At 40.0% G+C, this 17724-nt stretch overlaps 1 protein-coding gene across 10 annotated transcripts in view; it reads right to left on the minus strand.

Moving 5' to 3' along the window:
- Positions 1 to 2745: 2745 nt before the first annotated feature.
- Positions 2746 to 17724, minus strand: part of LOC111245001 (adenylate cyclase type 5-like) — a 66691-nt gene continuing 51712 nt past the window's right edge. For 8 of the 10 annotated variants that reach the window (XM_086977117.1, XM_022792692.2, XM_022792710.2 and 5 more), the window contains 14 exons: positions 17215 to 17384; positions 16848 to 16984; positions 16422 to 16503; positions 15805 to 15951; positions 15537 to 15636; positions 15208 to 15311; positions 11416 to 11553; positions 11036 to 11157; positions 10463 to 10604; positions 9784 to 9930; positions 8707 to 9044; positions 8240 to 8369; positions 7494 to 7574; positions 2746 to 7253 (listed from right to left, as the gene is read on the minus strand). In XM_086977117.1, coding sequence (XP_086833243.1) covers positions 7131 to 7253; positions 7494 to 7574; positions 8240 to 8369; positions 8707 to 9044; positions 9784 to 9930; positions 10463 to 10604; positions 11036 to 11157; positions 11416 to 11553; positions 15208 to 15311; positions 15537 to 15636; positions 15805 to 15951; positions 16422 to 16503; positions 16848 to 16984; positions 17215 to 17384 — 1961 coding nt within the window. In that variant the 3' untranslated portion in view covers positions 2746 to 7130. Of the gene's footprint in view, positions 7254 to 7493; positions 7575 to 8239; positions 8370 to 8706; positions 9045 to 9783; positions 9931 to 10462; positions 10605 to 11035; positions 11158 to 11415; positions 11554 to 15207; positions 15312 to 15536; positions 15637 to 15804; positions 15952 to 16421; positions 16504 to 16847; positions 16985 to 17214; positions 17385 to 17724 lie in introns of those variants that run through there. The other 2 variants (XM_022792700.2, XM_086977119.1) reach the window with 2 other exon arrangements.

The following is a 17724-nucleotide window of genomic DNA, read 5'->3' on the forward strand; positions in this document are numbered from 1 at the left end:
CGAGAACTCTTCTCTCTTGCTTCTGTTAGCGCTAATATCAAAACCATAGCTAATAACAAAAACCAATAGAAAAACATGATCATTCATATAGCAGTTTTCCTCATGACATGTCTATCCTTTTCATTGAGCTAATTACACACGACTAACTGTATCTGTGCTTAGATCATCAACCCGGCCAAGCATCAGTGTTGAGGGGCGGATAAATCGTTACCTACTATAAATATTGCATGAACTATTTAAGGATGGTCTCGAATAGAAAAATGTATACGCTCACAAAGGTGCCGGAATCTTCGATGGGATTTGCGCCGCGTAGGGGATTCTCCGGACGGACATATGGATGAAGAAGCGGCTCCGCATAATAAACAGGCCAACCATATAAAATTCTTGTCAATTTAGGGATAGCAGACATAGATGCTATGTTTCCGTGATCGAATAAAGGTAATGTATGCTTTTGTGCTAAACTTGAGTATACGTGAGGTAGTTTTTCTTCGAAACATGGCTCAGACGCACGTCGCCTTGTGTTGGGGCCCAGCCGTTTCAAACACTGCTTAACCACAGTGGATAGTAGGTGGCCGGGGAAAAGTTAAACGAAGAGATGATAAAGCCAAATGTTTACTAGAACTATATAGAGGTAGAGAGTGAAAATAGAAAGTGAATACTATCGTACAGCTAAATCTGACTAGTTCTTGTTTCGTTGTTGGTTCTAAAGCTGGAATACTGTATGATCATATAATAAGAGCAAACAAAAAATTCACAATCAATTGAGATAAGATGTGCGCAAATTCTGCCATAGCAGAATGTGGACTTGTGGTGATCTAGGTTCGGAACCGGATGCAGACACGCTTCGTTTGGTATTCCGAGCCAGCCGTTCAGATCAGTGCTTAATGGCAGTGTCGCACATCAAATTCGAACCGTTTAAACATTGTGATGTGAGAAACAAAGGGCTTTACATATTGGTAAAACGATTGAATGTAATGCAAAAAACAAAAGCTTTAAATAGTCGCATGTAAATACACAGGGTGGATAGTTCCCTTAGTATACAGATAATAGGAATAACATACTAGCTGCGAGCGTGTGAAGTGTGACTTACGGCGCAGCCTTAATCGAAAAAATGTGTGTCTATTTATATTGGTTTAGTGTGTAGCGATCATAATTTGCATTGTAGGGGTTTCTGTCATTTCGCTCTATCATTCGCATTTGTGGCTTCATCGCTACAATTGGTAGCAAAACGAAGGCAAACCATTGAGGTTGCCGGAGGGCTAGTTGGGAATTGAGGATGGAAGGATAAGGTCCTTAGAAGAATAGCGTTGTAACCAAGGCTACCATTTCTCAACTACTGAAGGGCAGTTTTGTTTTTGCGACTGTGTGGTAGCCCCTCCTGTAAACATATATATATATATATATATAGACTCAAGGTGACCAATTACATTATCCCGAAAACTACGTTCTGATATTTTGATTCTAATTGAATTAATTAATGCAGGTTATTCCATGTAAGGCCCGAGCACGACTTTGAACGAACTCAGTCTGAGCTTCGGAAGTCTCTGCAAACCATTCTGCCTTCAAGATTACGATCGTATTTGACTACACACTCGTATAGATACTGGGGAGTTCCGGCGAAGGTGTTGTTACTAATTAAAATGACAATTACATTTAAAGGATATGCGCCTTTGGGCCAATACAGATTAAGCCTAGCATTTCAAAAGCTTATCTGAACTAACGGGCATATGATTACTACATGGGCTCAACTAAATATTCCATCATTTCTATTAATTTTTTTAAAAATCACGACGGCAGCCTTTGTAGTGAAGACTGCGGTAAGCTATAAGTAAACATTCAGACAAACTACTCTATTAGGAACTTAAAATGTAGACGGTTAACATATATTGAAAGCCGCTGATCTAAGTAAATGTATCAACAACTATTATAGAAATAGTTGTAATACGTCTACATTTTAATATGCAATTGTTACAACGATTCGCTTGACGAGGAAAGATTTGGTCCTTGGTTCGTTCAAGGTGCAACTTTAATGCAAAGTTATTCATTCATAAATAAAACATTCATAAAATAAGCATTCATAAAAGATAAGTTAGTTTTTTTCTTCCTTGTTCAATAGACGTATGATGACGAGAAAGTCATTGTAAGTAAGTCATAGCTGTATAGTAGGTGTAACGCAGAAAACTGCGTTCGGAGTACGATCACGCTCAATTACATTAGAACTTATCCAAACGAAATTAACAAGAGCTTATTGAATAAAACATATTCGTCGTTTGCAGGCCTTGTCACAAGCAAAATGGCCTGCTAGAAGGTCTATGAGAATATGCACGGCCGACACCGCGCCAACACAAAAGTACATTGTTAGGGAGCACGATAATTATCATCGTACTTGTGTATTGCTCAGCTCTTAGTAACAACCTAGCTTAATACATACCCGATTAGAGTTAATGGCACCAAACAAATTGTAAAAACTTATTTTAACGAAGTTCTTAATCAGCGTCATTGACGATGTCACGTTACTAATTTACAAATGTAGTGAAAAAAAAATACTGGATAACCATTGTCGCGTATCAGTCCTCAAACCCTGTACGTTTCGTTTAAGGGCTGCTATTGATAATAGCTCCTATCGGTGGTTATTAGCATCGTATCTGTGTCGTTCATTTAAAAAAATCCCTTTTCCAGGAAAATAGTCGTCGCCATTTTGCACAATTGCAGATGTGACCTAAATTTTGTTTGAAAGAGGCTTAATTTGCCATTTAGTCACGTTTGAGTCTTTATTATAGTTGCTTATATTTACATAACAGATAACACATGGATAAACCAGACAGACTAAATTTCGTTCAGTTTCTACAACACAAGAATATTTCATATATATATATATATATATATATATGTATGTGGCGACAGACACATTAGTACCGTAACAGATGTTGTTTATTTGAGACATACTCTCCCTATATAGCGACAGCAATTGAAATAGCTAGGATGTCGGGTCATCGTTGTAACCTTGCGACCCCTACTCTGCTTGTTCGTACTTTCTCGTTGACTGTCGAGAACATGTCCGCTAATGCACGCGCACACTGTCAACATCTTCTGCAACCGTCGAATTAAGACTGTAACCTAGGGAGCGACTACTATTACAGTGAAAGGCATCACTAGAGCCTTCGCCCCGCTGCCTGGCCGACTAATTAGCCTTTTGTTTTCCACAGTCCTCTCGCTGTCCCGGCACAAATCCTAATTATTCGAACAACGCTTCGTCCTTATATAATGATAGCGTTATGAATCATATTGGACTTACCTAGACCTCTCGAAGAGATCATTTCTACCTGATTGTACAACAACGAAACATTTTCAAATAACAGCTGCAGTGTAATCCATTATCGCTATACCCCAACACCGGTTTCAACGGACTCATACAAACAATTAGAGTCTTCGGTAATCAATCGAGATCTGCGGTTCGGGTATAGGTAAGCCTAAGAATACTAACAGAAATTATTTGACAAGCGTGTACTTCCGTCATTTAGCCATCTCATTCACCTTGTGTAATTCGTTCAATGATAGTACGCCTCGTCTAGAGACTACACAGTGATCCTGCTTTAAACAATATATTTAGAAAACGAAAAACGTATCGCGGTAAACGAGTGAAAATTCAAATTATAACTTTTCATTCTACTAAGCGCGATCACGACGAGCTATATGGCCGTGTTTGCCAGTGACGTACGCTTCCTTCATGTTTTATAAAACTAGAAATGAGACGTGTTTTGATGAAGACAGATTGCCTCTGGACTTGGTGTAGCACTAAAGGAGATTATTTGATGTATAACAGTTAGGCCTAAATGATACATTTGTCTCTCATATGAACAAAGTAAAAAACTAGAGTACTATTATTCTTTATTGAGTGAAGCAATAGCGCAGTCCACTTGACTCCATACTGAGCCGGGATTGTAGGTAGATAAAATTGCACAGCATAATTATTAAAATAGAGGACTAGTATAAGTGAACGGCTAATTCTGCTTGCAATGTTCCACTTGTTATTGGAAAAGCTTGTAATTTTCTATCTTATGTCACCATTCCGCGGTAAGGGAATGGCCTGCGGATCAGTGCGTGCATTGTGTATCGTGCAAAACGGTTCACCGTACAACTGTCACTATAGTTTTCCATTGACAAACCACTTGGAAGTCGGCTGTAACAGGTTGTTTCGTTCTTTTTTTGTGAACAGCTTTCTAATAGTATGCGCATGATCCGAACAGATGCGTGTGATAAGCCGATCGTTTTCAATAGCATTGATTGACTGATGTGACCTTTATAGTCGGTTATATTCGTAAGGTTTTAGCTGAAGTAATTCACGGAACAGTACCTGTTCGAGCGCCCATTTCCATAACCGCTTCCGTTCCGTCACTACTGCGCCAAAAAAGACCATGACCTTTCTTGCACTCGTCTCGGCCCCAGCTTTGCTATTTCATTTGTATTCGCGTTTCTCTATTATATATATGTACAAACAATTTACACAACTAGACACGTGTGGATTGGTTTACGTAGGCCTCTCCTAGCGTGTTGACTTATGATTTCAGTGAAGTTAGTATATATCCATTACGTCACTTTTTGGCGACAATAAAATAATACGCAAACTTCCAATTTTTCCTGTTTTGCCACGCGCATCTAGCATTTCCTACCGAACATTATAGCAATGTTCGGTTAGCACCGAGCACCTTCGCCCTATGGAATAGAAGCAAAAGGCTTTTACAAGCGTTCCAATCGAAGTAACCCAGATTTTTATTTTTCTAAGATGTTTAGCTAGCACGATAAACGCGCCGCAAATCTTCTGTTGATTAAGTATAATAAAACTATTAGATCAATAAAGGCGTGTTAAGATTCACTCGCACTCCACAGCCCGTCAAGTGAACCAGGGGCGAAATCGGAATTTTCCCACAGGATGCTCAAGAGCTCTTACGACGCCATATCTAGTAGCGTCACATTCGTATAGGAGTTCTCAGGATATCAGTACTCTCTATATTATTCAAAATACATTCAAAGACTTGTAAATGGGTACACCCCGATCGTTTTTCCATTGTCGGCCATTATACGAATTTAAAGTATACATATATGTATATATGTTCGAAGTTTTCGAGGGCAGTTTGAGGACCTGCCCCCAGTCCGCTGTACGTCAATTTCCGAAAAACGATCACTGGTACCATTTGATGAATTTAATTTTCACGTTAAATAGTTGGAGATTGTGTTAGATTCGCCCATGATGACCACGTCGTGCGCTCTTTGGTTTATTTGTATGCCAAATGCATACACTGTTAAGTGGCAGTGGATACTTCAATGACTGACAAATAAGTGATCACGCTAGTGCGCATAAATGACACAATAATAATAAAAAAAAAAAGAAGATGGAATAACCTGCTAATCAAAAAGGAGAAATACGTTTTCTATTCGAGAAAGAAATGGTTAGCAGATTTTGTAACGGCTCGTATAAGTAATGCCTTTTTCTCCCACTTTGAATATACCTCAAAAGTGAGTGAGCTTTAGACCAGTACTAGGTTATTTGTATGCTTTTGAGCAATATTTTAGAGCCATCCTCAATGTTGGTTTATGGAAGCATAATATTTCAAAGATTTGTAGAGTTGCTATTTCTGATATGCGTGCCCTGATAGTCGCATTGAAAAAAATACCTAGATTTCTAATTTCTTCTTACTAATAGTATGCCACTTTAAAAATACCTATTTGTCCAGTAACAAATAACGTTAGTGGCCCTGCTCTCGTAAAGTTCTCATCTGCCTTCGTAAAGGGCTTTGGCCATCACAAAGGCTTCAGTTTATACATCTTACAGTATATTATTTTCTTATCGTACCTTTGTCGATCGTATTCAGCATACGAAAAATGTAAACATGTACATCGATAATGAAGCTGTCTGCAAGTGTTATGAAAGAACGACCTGTAGAAATTAAAAACAACCTATGTCAATGTAAAATTGTTGAAACCATTCCACTTAAGTCGCACAAAAATACAATTGCGGATAGATTGGTAGCCTCCATGCACCGTCATAACTCTGACTTAAATCTTAAGAATTTAATTGTAGGCTTGCTGGCCCTTTGAAGAGGGAACCTCGAACACGATACCTTCGAATAATAAATGCCTTAAAAAAATAAATGAAAAATATGAACAAGTCGGGCGGTCCGTAAGGCTACACATTTAAACTTTTCGCACTGAACTACAAAAGCATGTATCAATTAGTACTTAATAATAATTTGTCAATCATTCTCCTTCTACAAGCCTCATCAGTTAGCTTTGTCATGACAACGTCTATGCATTGCCTATGTGGTCTCCCACTGTGGGCTGAGAGGAGAATTTTCGCGTGCATCAAGTGAACTAGTATCGTTATCAAAGGTCAGGTCATTCATGTTATCCATGCTTCTAGCTGACTTTGTAGTAATCATCGTCTCTTGTCTTCATTTGCGTATCGTTGCTTATATACTTTTTTAAATTGTCCACCGCTAACAGGTAGACGTCATTGAGTGAAATTGTCGTGGCCCAACCAAGTATTGGCGCTATCAAAAATCTCTGATGAATGCCATTTTAGTTAGGGGAGGAACGTTCTGGACCGCGGTTGAACCGACGGTCAGATCTGGGGTTGTCGTCTTTTGTGTCGAAAGTCACGAATTATTAAACACATCAGGGCTTAGTATACTTGCTTCCTACGGTATCTCAACTCGAGTGTGTATCAAAGCTTAGATCAGCATTAAGAATGGATTGCGTAGCTCAAGTGCGTTACAGTAAAGATACGTGAGTGAGGCCGGCCTATTATAGGCATTTGGCTTTCTCGATATCACTTGGTTTAGAGCTTAGTCTCCTCTCTAGCTCAGCGTAATTCAAAAGTTAGGCCTGATATTGTGGCTTGACGTCACGGATTTTGACGACGCGCATCGAAACGAATGGTCGCATAGTTAGAGACCAGGTGGTCGATCCTGAACATTATTTCTATAGATCCGGAACTTACTTGCAGTGCGAGACAGTATTAGCGGCACAGTAAAAGCGACCATCAAAGTACGATCCCTCATGTTCAAATTAATTTATATTGAAAGTCCTATTTGGCTGGCCTAAGGTTACTTGTGGGCGCAGACGTTATCATTCTAAAGGTTAGAGGCTGCATCAACATGGTTGGTTCCACCTGTGTTACTCGACTGTTTAATCGACGCCTCCCGTTGTAGCTGGTCAGAACGACCTGCTAGCAGAAAATAGGTGACCATTTCCCCCTGAAATAAACAGTTAGAACATTGAGCACTTTGTACGCGTATTATCACTATAGTATACACATACAACTGCAAATCGAAGCAGCTTGTTCTGCAGGTACTTTTACGAGATCCTTTAGGACACCGATAGTCGTAATTTTATGCTTAGAAATGCCGATGGACCAGAGATCCTACAGATGCCCTTAAGTGAATGTGGCTGCAGTAGTCAGGCATATCTAATACTCCATTTCGACCAGCACTCACCTTTCCTTTAACCTTGATTGGTCCTCGGCACTGCAGAGGATAACCGAGTGGCTCCAAGATTCGATATACCTCATGTGTCACCTGAAAGCCAGACATTGGCCACAACGAGATCAGTAATCTCGGTGCAGGCTGTTTATTTGCTTTTGTAGGATTCTATCATGTGTCCATAGTGTCTCGAACAAAAAAATAATGTGCCTCAGCGATTAGGTTGAGATTATACGAGATTCAACATTCTATAATATCTTTCATAGATACATGTGTAAATCATTCAATTGAGTGAAAGTATTTATCCAGCTAGTATTGAAAGCAGTTTATCGTGGAACTTCCGCTATTATGACGAGATGACGGCAATGCTGTGCTACGGCACTCGTGCAATTACAAGACCGCCCGGACAGAACAGTTTCGAGCTTACCCTCAACTGTCTCCTAACTGATAGGTCTTTTTTTCAACATGAAATCTGTCCCGCAAGAAGGCACAGGTTACGGCAACATTGATTGTAAGATTGAAATGGAAAGCGTATCACCAAGAGCTGCAAGCTAATTATGTGTGTCTTTTTCTTACCCTATTTTTATATTATTCTAACGATTATCTGTGTCGACCTGAAGCGTTACTATTTGAAAATCAGGTTTGTAATTCTCTCTATGTCAAGTGAAAACAATTCGAACATTATGATATATTACACTTCCCCTAGCGTGCTCTAAAGTAAAGTAAGTGAATTTGAATTTGATCAGTTTGTTTAGTTTTACCTGTATCTTATTTGGTTCCCCGGTTGAGTCCATTCGTGAAGCGACATTAACTGCGTTTCCCCAGATATCGTAATGGGGCTTCTTTGCTCCAATCACTCCCGCTACAACAGGTCCCACATTTAAACCCACCCTGAAACTCGGTAAACAAAATACAACGATTAAACGAGATCGTAGCAAAAGATTAACCTTATACAAATGAGAACACTGGTGCACTTCCCCAGCCACAATTCTCAGTTGTCGAAAATAGAACTCATGCCCTCGATCGTGCTTTGCTTGTGTTTTTATTTATAAATTAGTTCGGTATCGGTAAAAATCATGTTGATTCAATTCTGCTAAATCGAAACATCGAACCAGATACTCTGTTTAACAAAGCCTCGAAGATACATCGTTCTCGGATCATGCGTATGCAGCTAATGTCATAAGCTTAGCTATTGTCACATATTTATACAAGGAGGCTTGCTCCCTACCTGATTTTAAAATGATTGAAAGAGTGTTCATTGACGTATTGAAGCTGCTTGCGTATTGCCAGAGCGTACTCAGCCAATGCTACGACATTCTCCTCAGTGGAGCACCTCTTACTGCTGTTGTTTGCCATAGATGATTTGTTCTGCGTGTCACCCGGCTGTTGGGTTTGCTCCCTTCCGTCTTGCTGCTGACCCGGTTCTTGCTGATGGGCCTTGTTGGCCTTTTCGCCATTGCTGCTGTTCGTAATGCTCTTTGATGGCAGGAGTCCAGCTGCGGCCATGTACGTGTAACCAGTAGTCTTGATCTTTTCAATACACGAAAAGCGATCCTCGGACAAAAGCTGAAATAAAAGCATCAAACCAGAAATCGATAAGTCAATTACGAGCTTGCGACCATAACAGCTCCCGGCCAGATTTAGCAAATTAGAGAGAGAGAGAGAGAAGCAAAAGTTTACAGCAATCAACATGTATTGTACTAAGAGCCACTTTCGGTGTCTTTACGATCACCTTTAACTAGTCTCTGTGGAAACACAAGGCGGCCAGGTGGAATCAAATCAATTCCTCAGTCTTTACCCACTCCTACACTTCGAGCTATATATATGTATTATATAGAGGAGACATTTTTTGACGGCTTTAAAAGTCATATGTATGTATATATATATGGCTTGCGGCCGCCAGTTTCGTAACAAATAGCTCTCTTCTCGTTTTACCACCCGGAGTTCGCTTCGGTGTTATTCTCGACGGTTTCTCTTCGAAATCCTGCTCCCGTTGGGACCTTGTTGTGTAGATGCATTCACATGCGTTCAATCTGCTGTTTCGTCGTTTGGCGCAGCGCTTTTAGAAGTCGCTTGAAATGGCGCAATGACACTAGCATAGTATCTTTGTGTGCTCGAACATAGCCCCTACGCTTCTTAGCCCCTGTTGTCAAAGCGGCTAGGGGCTGCCACGTAAGCCTGCCAAATCCTACCTGTCGGGCCTGCTTGTAGAAATAATTAGATGGATCGCATCTGCGTATACCGGCAGAGTTATTCCACGCGCGATCAGGAGACACGGCTGTAGTCTTGTTAAATTGAAACTTACCTCATCGAAATCAGCGATGATCTCGTTGAGTAATCGAAGACACTCGACACCCTCGTTATTGCCTTCGAGTTCGACATAGAACTCGCTAAAATTTGGAATGGATGCGAACATTACGGCAACATTATCCAGTTGTTCGTGGTAGAGATCCTGAGGGGAGCAAAAAGGATCATATGAGGGGTTGTTTGACAACAACAGATACAAGCGCTTTACGAGAATCTATATGAACAGAAACTGTCGATTGCATATAGCAATCTCTTCAATGTTAAAAAGGAATGTTGCTGCAGTTATGGATACTTTGCCCTTACGGCCACACCAGGGATCCGGAGGTGACCTAGAGAACGGAAAGTGTCGTGTAATATCAATTCAAGCTCACTGAGGCCTTGGTCAGGCGACAGAAACGAAGTGCATTTCATTAAACATCCTGTCATCACGATTACAGAATTAATTATTAATCAGTTGTCTCAATAACACAGAAATAGATAACCGCTAGGATTGGTGACGTTTAAATGGATTTGGTAGTAAAACTTAAGCGCGAAACGAAGCACAACTCTATTCGGGAGGGCAAATATGTCTCCCTATTGGTGCTCGTAAGCGGAATTGCCCAATGCAGACACCACTGCTTAAAAATATTGTATTATTTTTATTATAAATAGTTATTAACAGCGAAAAACGAACGAACCTCGTTAGAGTGATCGCTGGAAAGAAAGTACTCCGCAATGTGCACCGGTAAAATATTGGACAGCAGCTTTCGATTGTATGCCTGTAGGTCAGCCATCTCGTTCTTTTCCTGGATTGCTTGGAGCTTCCATAGGAAGTCCAGTCTGGTTCGACGAGGTCATACAAGGTTTTTCGTTAATTCTCACGTGACTATTGAGTCTCGCGCTTGCACATACGAACTTCTCACAAGACTAATTCCAATATAGTATCAGTAAAATAAATGTCGCGTTGCAAATAAGGTAACATATATAATTGAAATATACTTCTTATTTCATAATATACGTAAAAGCGCATATAATGGCAGTTGCTGACATTGTCCCAGTTATTACTGGTCAAATTCTATATTGTGATGTGTACTCATGTTTACTACTAATGATTACCTACAGACAATGTAACACAACGGTGGGTTTACATCAGCAATGATAGATGCGTGAAACAACGATGACCATGCACTTAAATAAAAAAAAAACAACTATGAAAAAACATCATGACACTAATCATTAGTCAAACATGGACAAGCGGTAATGAAGCCTACCTGGACGACGCCTCATTCTGAAACCCGTGTACCGTCAGAACGACGACGAATGTAACAAGGATAAACGCGGCGCAAACCTTAGCGAGCAGAGGGGCAAACTCGTGTTTCCCCAATAGCCAGAACTGTTATTGTGATTAGCAAAAATTACATTAAAATACGGCAAAAATCGTTAGTAAACTAAACTAGAACATTATTATTATCAAACCTCTTTCTAGGATAACTCACAATAACTAGCCACTGGCTTGTTTCAGGAAATTTTCTGCTGAATTAAAGTAAAAGATATATGACTCTTTTTTTTAACTGCAGAAATTATTTTTAAGCAGAAATCTAAATATGCGTTTCCAGCTCCGATAGATTTGATCTTTTCAAGATATTCGCACCTGATGCTCCCAGAGTGAGAAGGATAATCCGAGAAACGCCGCGACAATGCTGATGAACACAAAAAACTTTTGCACGGTCGAAAACACCAAGGTCGACGCGCAGGCCATCATTAGAAGTAGAGCACAAACCAATTGACGCTATACAGCAACAAAATTGAAGGCACAAAACTTAAACGTGAGAAAAATTGAATGCATCTAAAGGAAATCGATAAAGGTACGGGCATTGTACTAAATTCAAAGCGATTTTTCTTGTTGTTCTAATACAGATGGACCACTTACTATTCATATAATAGACTGTGCATAATAACGCATCGTATGTAACCGTACAACATTTATAGTACTTTTATGGTCCACGACGTAGACTACCATTCGATTACAAGCTTAATCCGATCTCGTGTAAACATTGATAGCTTAGTCCCGGACCAACCACAGAACGCTTGAGAGGTCAGTGAAGCTCAGACACTTCAACGGTCATTTGCAAGCGAAATCTTCACGCCCAGACATCGTGCTGTAGTTCAGAAGTTTATTTTCGGATGCTGTAGCTGTGCGTTAAACCAATTCTTTACCAAAAAAAAAAACCAAAAACCCTTCATCAGAGACTTCAACCGGTTATTTGACAAAAGACATCGGTGAGGCACACTATCTCTCCTTTGTTAACTTCTGTAGGTCGTACATTTTGGTAATCGACGTTGTTTTTAATAGGGAAAGCCTTTTAATAGGGAAATAGAATACTCGTTGCCTTGCGATCCATATTGATGGTATAGATAAGTTCTTCTATGACGCGAGAGGAACGCCTAGATCGATCAACATATGGTAGTTGGTAACACCCGAGTGTCGTCAGTAACGTTGCCTCTGTTGAACCATTTAACAGGGCTAACGGATAAATATTGGTATCAATCCATCTATAGTATTGCAGCAATAGTCAATTGCTAAAAAAATAGCTGCCCAGCGGACTATGGGCATTAGTGCTCGTTAGGGAGCATTGGCGCTGAGAGGATTCGGGCCATAGCAAGAACAACTTCAAGCGCCGACACTGTTACGTCTTGGTAATTATAGTACTTTCTATATAGCGTTTCTCAACAACGAGTACAACTGAATCAGAAAACACCTTGGCCGCTAACTTGTATGGTTCATTAAAAGATTAACTATTAGTCTTTTTTTAAGTTGTTGGCCGTTTGCTAGAATACATAATTAAATCGCATTGTCACCATAGGCCCTAACAGGGCGTATAAGCTTACATGCTTTCCTAATTAGGCTGGACAGTTTCCGGTCTGTACAGAACTATGGTAGATTATATTCGACTCTTACTCAGTTGTTCAATAGTTATTTTCGCTCTAGATTATGCCACTGGCATCTTACGGAGTCGAGCTTCAGTCTGATCGGTTTTGCCGCCTGTTGTCTCGGAGTCACTTGACCTGAGCGCAGACGCTAATAACCTGTATCATATGCACACCTCGTGCTTTCGGCACTATTGGAAACACCGAGGTATCTACACAGGCAGCTTCACCTGAAGTGAGTTCTGCATTCGACACGTATATTCATTGTCGACGGTTATTCAGCGCCTGCCAGCGAAACGTAGGTTCATTGAGCACTAAACGTACCCGCGGGCCAGCTCTGCGTACATTAGGCCAGCTGCTGAGCTACCGAAAGCACTCGGGATGAGACGCATATATTACGTTATGCCGTAAGCCAGATTCGAATAGGTCTACGTTGTATCGCTAACCAGAAGGAATTGTGCCGTGAAGATATTAGTTTCGCATTGGCGACCAAAGCCGTCTTCGCAATGCCAAAACAGACTTCTCTAGTTCTCATTCTCGAGATTGCGTTGTTTCATTTGTGTGCTCAAGGCTTCATGCTAGCGTCGACCAGAAACGACCCAATGCTTTACAGATTGGGAGAAGGCTAAACGTGGTTCGATGTAGCATTTTATTGTAAAATTATGATGGCAAGGTAATAACTTAAAAGGAAGTAAATATGAAATAGCTTTAAACAATAATTGTAAAATATTAATTCAATATAAAGTCACAATTTTTTTTTCTTTTGCTATAAAAGACTGAGCCAACCCGTATCTCCCTTTACTCACATGGACATTTACATCAGGTCTAAAGGCATGAACAAAACAATACAATATTATTAAGCGAGTGCGAAACGATCGTGATGCATGCCGCTGTGAATCCGCTTTTCTATGCTAAATGACTGTAATAACGGCACAGTTCACTCTAACTATATGCAAATAAATATCAGTGCTCTATAGTACTGCCAAGAACAAAGTTCCTTCTTACCGCTGATGGCTGAACTTCTTTGGAAGATTCTGCTTAAGGATTCGTGAATCCGCTAAGCGTCCCCATGAATGTCATACAGTGAAAAGGTTCTCCTAGATGCACTCATTTCCACCGCATTAGTAAATACTTCATTTAATAATCACTCGGAAAGCTTCAACGCTTTGTCTATACGAAGCCGTTCCGATATATACAATACCGTTTCATCAAAATCGGACACTTCCATAAAACGGCTGACGGTGCATGTCTGTTTATGCCGTGTGTCCACTCTGCATTTAGCTTCCTTCTAGAAACGTTTTAAAGCGTTCTCATGCCCCGAATATATCAATATTCTTACAATCAATTAGAGGAGCAAACAAAGCTGAATTGTACTGTATATGACTTTCTCAAGCGGAACATGTATACTAAATCGGGACAAGTTGTGTGGTACGCAACTTCTATAATTTATAAAAAATAGCGTAATTATTTAACTGTGAACTTGCGAACATCGTAACAGGACCACCAATATTTATAGAGTTTGATACACTCCTTTCAAAGAATGGTTATTTCAACCAGCTGTCGTGTTGCCCTTCGTCGCTTTCACCTAGCATACGTAATTAAAACAGGTAGACACATGTGGGCCACTGTTGTCGAGCAAACAGAGTCGCTTCGTTGACTATATTTTACTCTGCTATTTCTACCTTATTTGCGATAGCTTCCGTTATCTCCTCACGCCCAAAATACTTTGCGATTAAGGCAGCAATGGTTAAGGTAATAAGGCGAGCCTGACAGAGACCCCATCCGGCGTAGTAAAAGCCGAAGTGACGCTCGGACCCTACGCGGCTCGCCGTCTCGTAGATTTCCTTCCCAGCAACAACAGACAACAGCAAAGTAAAATAACTGCAACCGTTTCAGTCTCCACGGTCAAAAAGAACTTTGGACCTCCTAAATGTGAGACGCGCTGGGGAAACGGCAAAGGCATTTTGGGCTCCGATTTACAGCCTAGCTAACAGACTCCTAAACTGTTTTCAAAATTGGTCAACCAGCCGTGACAGGGAGTTCTGCCCGGGCGCATATGTTTATTGCTACACACCTGGGATTCTCAGAAAAAGAACCCACTGAATACAAACCAAACGACGCGCTGTGGAAAAGATTTATGAAATGAGAAAGCGAAGCGAATAAGCGTACGTATAGGTAGCGTAAAGCCAATAACCAAGGACAGCGGGAAGATCGACAGACGGATGCTGTATTTACGAACGCAGAGAGAAAACTGTTACCTCTAAAAATCAGACGTCCGGGTCACGAGTATGAATAATTTCCTTTCCTATTTAATTTCAGTTTTCTCTATCATAAATGTTGTAACGCGTACTGGTGGTTAATTAGCTATTTCTATTTCTGGCGGAGGTTTTGACCAAATTAACTTGTCGGTTTTTAATGAGAGACTTTTTAAAGAGGCTTTTTTTAAATATCTATCTATTCATACTACGAAAGTAATAGCTGTTGAATTGAAATGGGTAAACAAATAGCAACGCACCTCGGGAATGTTGACGTTATAAATAGGCGTGCACACCTCAGCATCCTGAACTTGGTCAAGCAGATCGAGGTTCTCTATCGTAGTTGATCCGTTATTTGTTTTTCCTAAAAAATATTTTCACTGGTTACGTACACATACTACGAGTTTTACGTCCGGTACTGCCTTAATTGGGGCTTACTTCGGGCGGCTAGCTACTCCCAGCTTGAAACAAAGTGCGGTTCCGAATACATATTGTTTCAGTGCTCATACATTGGTCTGTAAGAGTTTTTAGCCTATAGTTGATACACTCTATATACCCAACAATCGTTCGATGAAGGATGAACACTCACGCTGCTGGGCGCTAAGAGCATCCGAAAGGGGCTCTCCGTCGATATTTAAATTAACGTCGAGAGGGCAATAGACAAATTGTGGGTTAATTTCAGGGCTCGCCTGAAATAGGCAGAAAATACCAAGGAGAAAATTTGAGCATTATAAATGTCTACTTACATTTAGCGGTAAGCTGTTGCGTCGAACCGATATTAAGCATTGTAAAAAAAGCGGGAAAAAAACATGAAAAAATTATCAATGTATGCAATCAAAACGAATTCTTCCTCCTACCATCAATGCGAAGTTGCATATATAAAGTATGGCGAAGGCGACAGCACATACAACTTGGCCATTGCGACGCTTTACCTCCAGGGCACGTAAAAACGTGATAGTCCAACGATTCATTGACGTCGCGCTCGTTGGAGACTGATGCGACCTCTACAGAAGCAATGTAAAACATAAATATGCGATAGATCGGTTAATTTCAGATCATTGTAATAAGCTTTTACTTAATTAGTAAGCATTGCGTTTTGCTGCGGACATATTGACGCTGGGAGCTTCCAACAATGCATTCCCCTCAATGATCTCTTTTCTGTTGTTTTTTTTTTTGTAGCTAGCAAGTTGTACCGTGAAGCCAAACAACAGTTTCGCAGAGTCTTTATTTGTTGATTTAATCGAAAGACACGTTTATCTACATATTTTACACATGTGCACCATTTCCCTTCGATAACCTGAAATTCTTCCTAGGAAAAAATAAACAACGCTAGCACAGAATCGTTTTAAGGCCATAGAAAAGTATACTAGTAAACGGGCAGCTTTCGCGTAATATATGTTGGGGTCGCATAAATATTTCGGCCTCTTTTAATTTTCTTTATATTCGTGCAAATGCATTTATAAGGGCGACGTACCATAAGTTGTAGTGCAGCGGCCGTGATCATGATCATAAGGATTGCTATCGAAGTGAATACACCTGCTGATTTCCACGCTGACCTACAGAGGAAATACAGAAAAAAAATACAGGAGAAAAGCGAAGGTTTTTTTCTTTTATATTTGTAAACATCTCTTTAAACAATATTCTTACGACATATTTATTTTTCATTCATTAACCCAGATGATAGGCTTAGCTACGGCTAAGACAAAGGCACTGCACGGAACTGTTTTTGGAGAAATCAAGTAAGCTTGGACCAGTGACGGATAAACATGCTGTTCTAGCAATTTTTTATTAATGAGTGTAAACCTTGAAGTTAGGAGGCTTTTTCTAACTCCACACTCATGTTATAACATGAATGAAGTGTAAATTGTGTTTTTATTGTCTCAACACTTATAACACTAACATATCGAAAAGCAGAGCCTGCGCGATAAAGTTCACCACCAGACAAATTTGCGATGATGTGAGGTATACCGCAAGCATAGGTTCATCTTGCTTCGAGAACTTACTCTCCAGTTTCCCGTCTAGAAATTCTAGTGTCACCTGCAAATAGATTAAAAAAGCTCAAAGATTATTAAATCAAAGAAAAAAATGAACGATTTAAACAATATCTAATATTCTAAAGACCAATACATTTTACTTACTAATCTATTATTTTTAGTACTAAGCTTTTGTTTGGTTAAGTCGATGAAAGATGGGGATTCGATATGACAAATTTTATAAATGTCGACCAACACTGTTTACTAGAAATAAAAATAGAAATCTTTAAACACCTTATTGCAGTGCTCTGTCCTCAATTGTTCAATACTATGTGCCTCGATTGCTCTGCTGAGGTAATCATTAACCTCATCATGTGAGTTTTTCTTTAACGCTTCAAATCCACTACCGGTCTTCTTCCACGATCGATTATGAAATTTATCGCGACCAGTTTGATTAGCCATGCCTATATAGGAAGATATCAAAACGCGAAAAGAACAAGGATTAGTGAGAACTTCATGAAGATATTTTCTTTATTTCTAAAATGGAACTTGTACCCCCAATAATGGTCGACTCCAAGCGCCACCAGCGGCCTTTTTAATAGGTACCGTATTTGGCACAGACTGCTCTAGGGACCAACTGAGTACTTGGAAAACGTTTGAAGAACCAATAGCATTGGGAAACAGTATAATAAGCAGATATAATAAGGCATGGATCTCTTCACAGTACCAATTTCATCATTTTCATCTGAGACAAATCCGATTAGAGAATTTTCTCTACTTAAAATGTTTAGTCGGAACGCCAAT

This window comes from Varroa destructor, unplaced genomic scaffold (genome assembly GCF_002443255.2).
Source record: "Varroa destructor unplaced genomic scaffold, Vdes_3.0 BEIS01000001.1, whole genome shotgun sequence".
Taxonomy (NCBI): Eukaryota; Metazoa; Arthropoda; class Arachnida; order Mesostigmata; family Varroidae; genus Varroa; species Varroa destructor.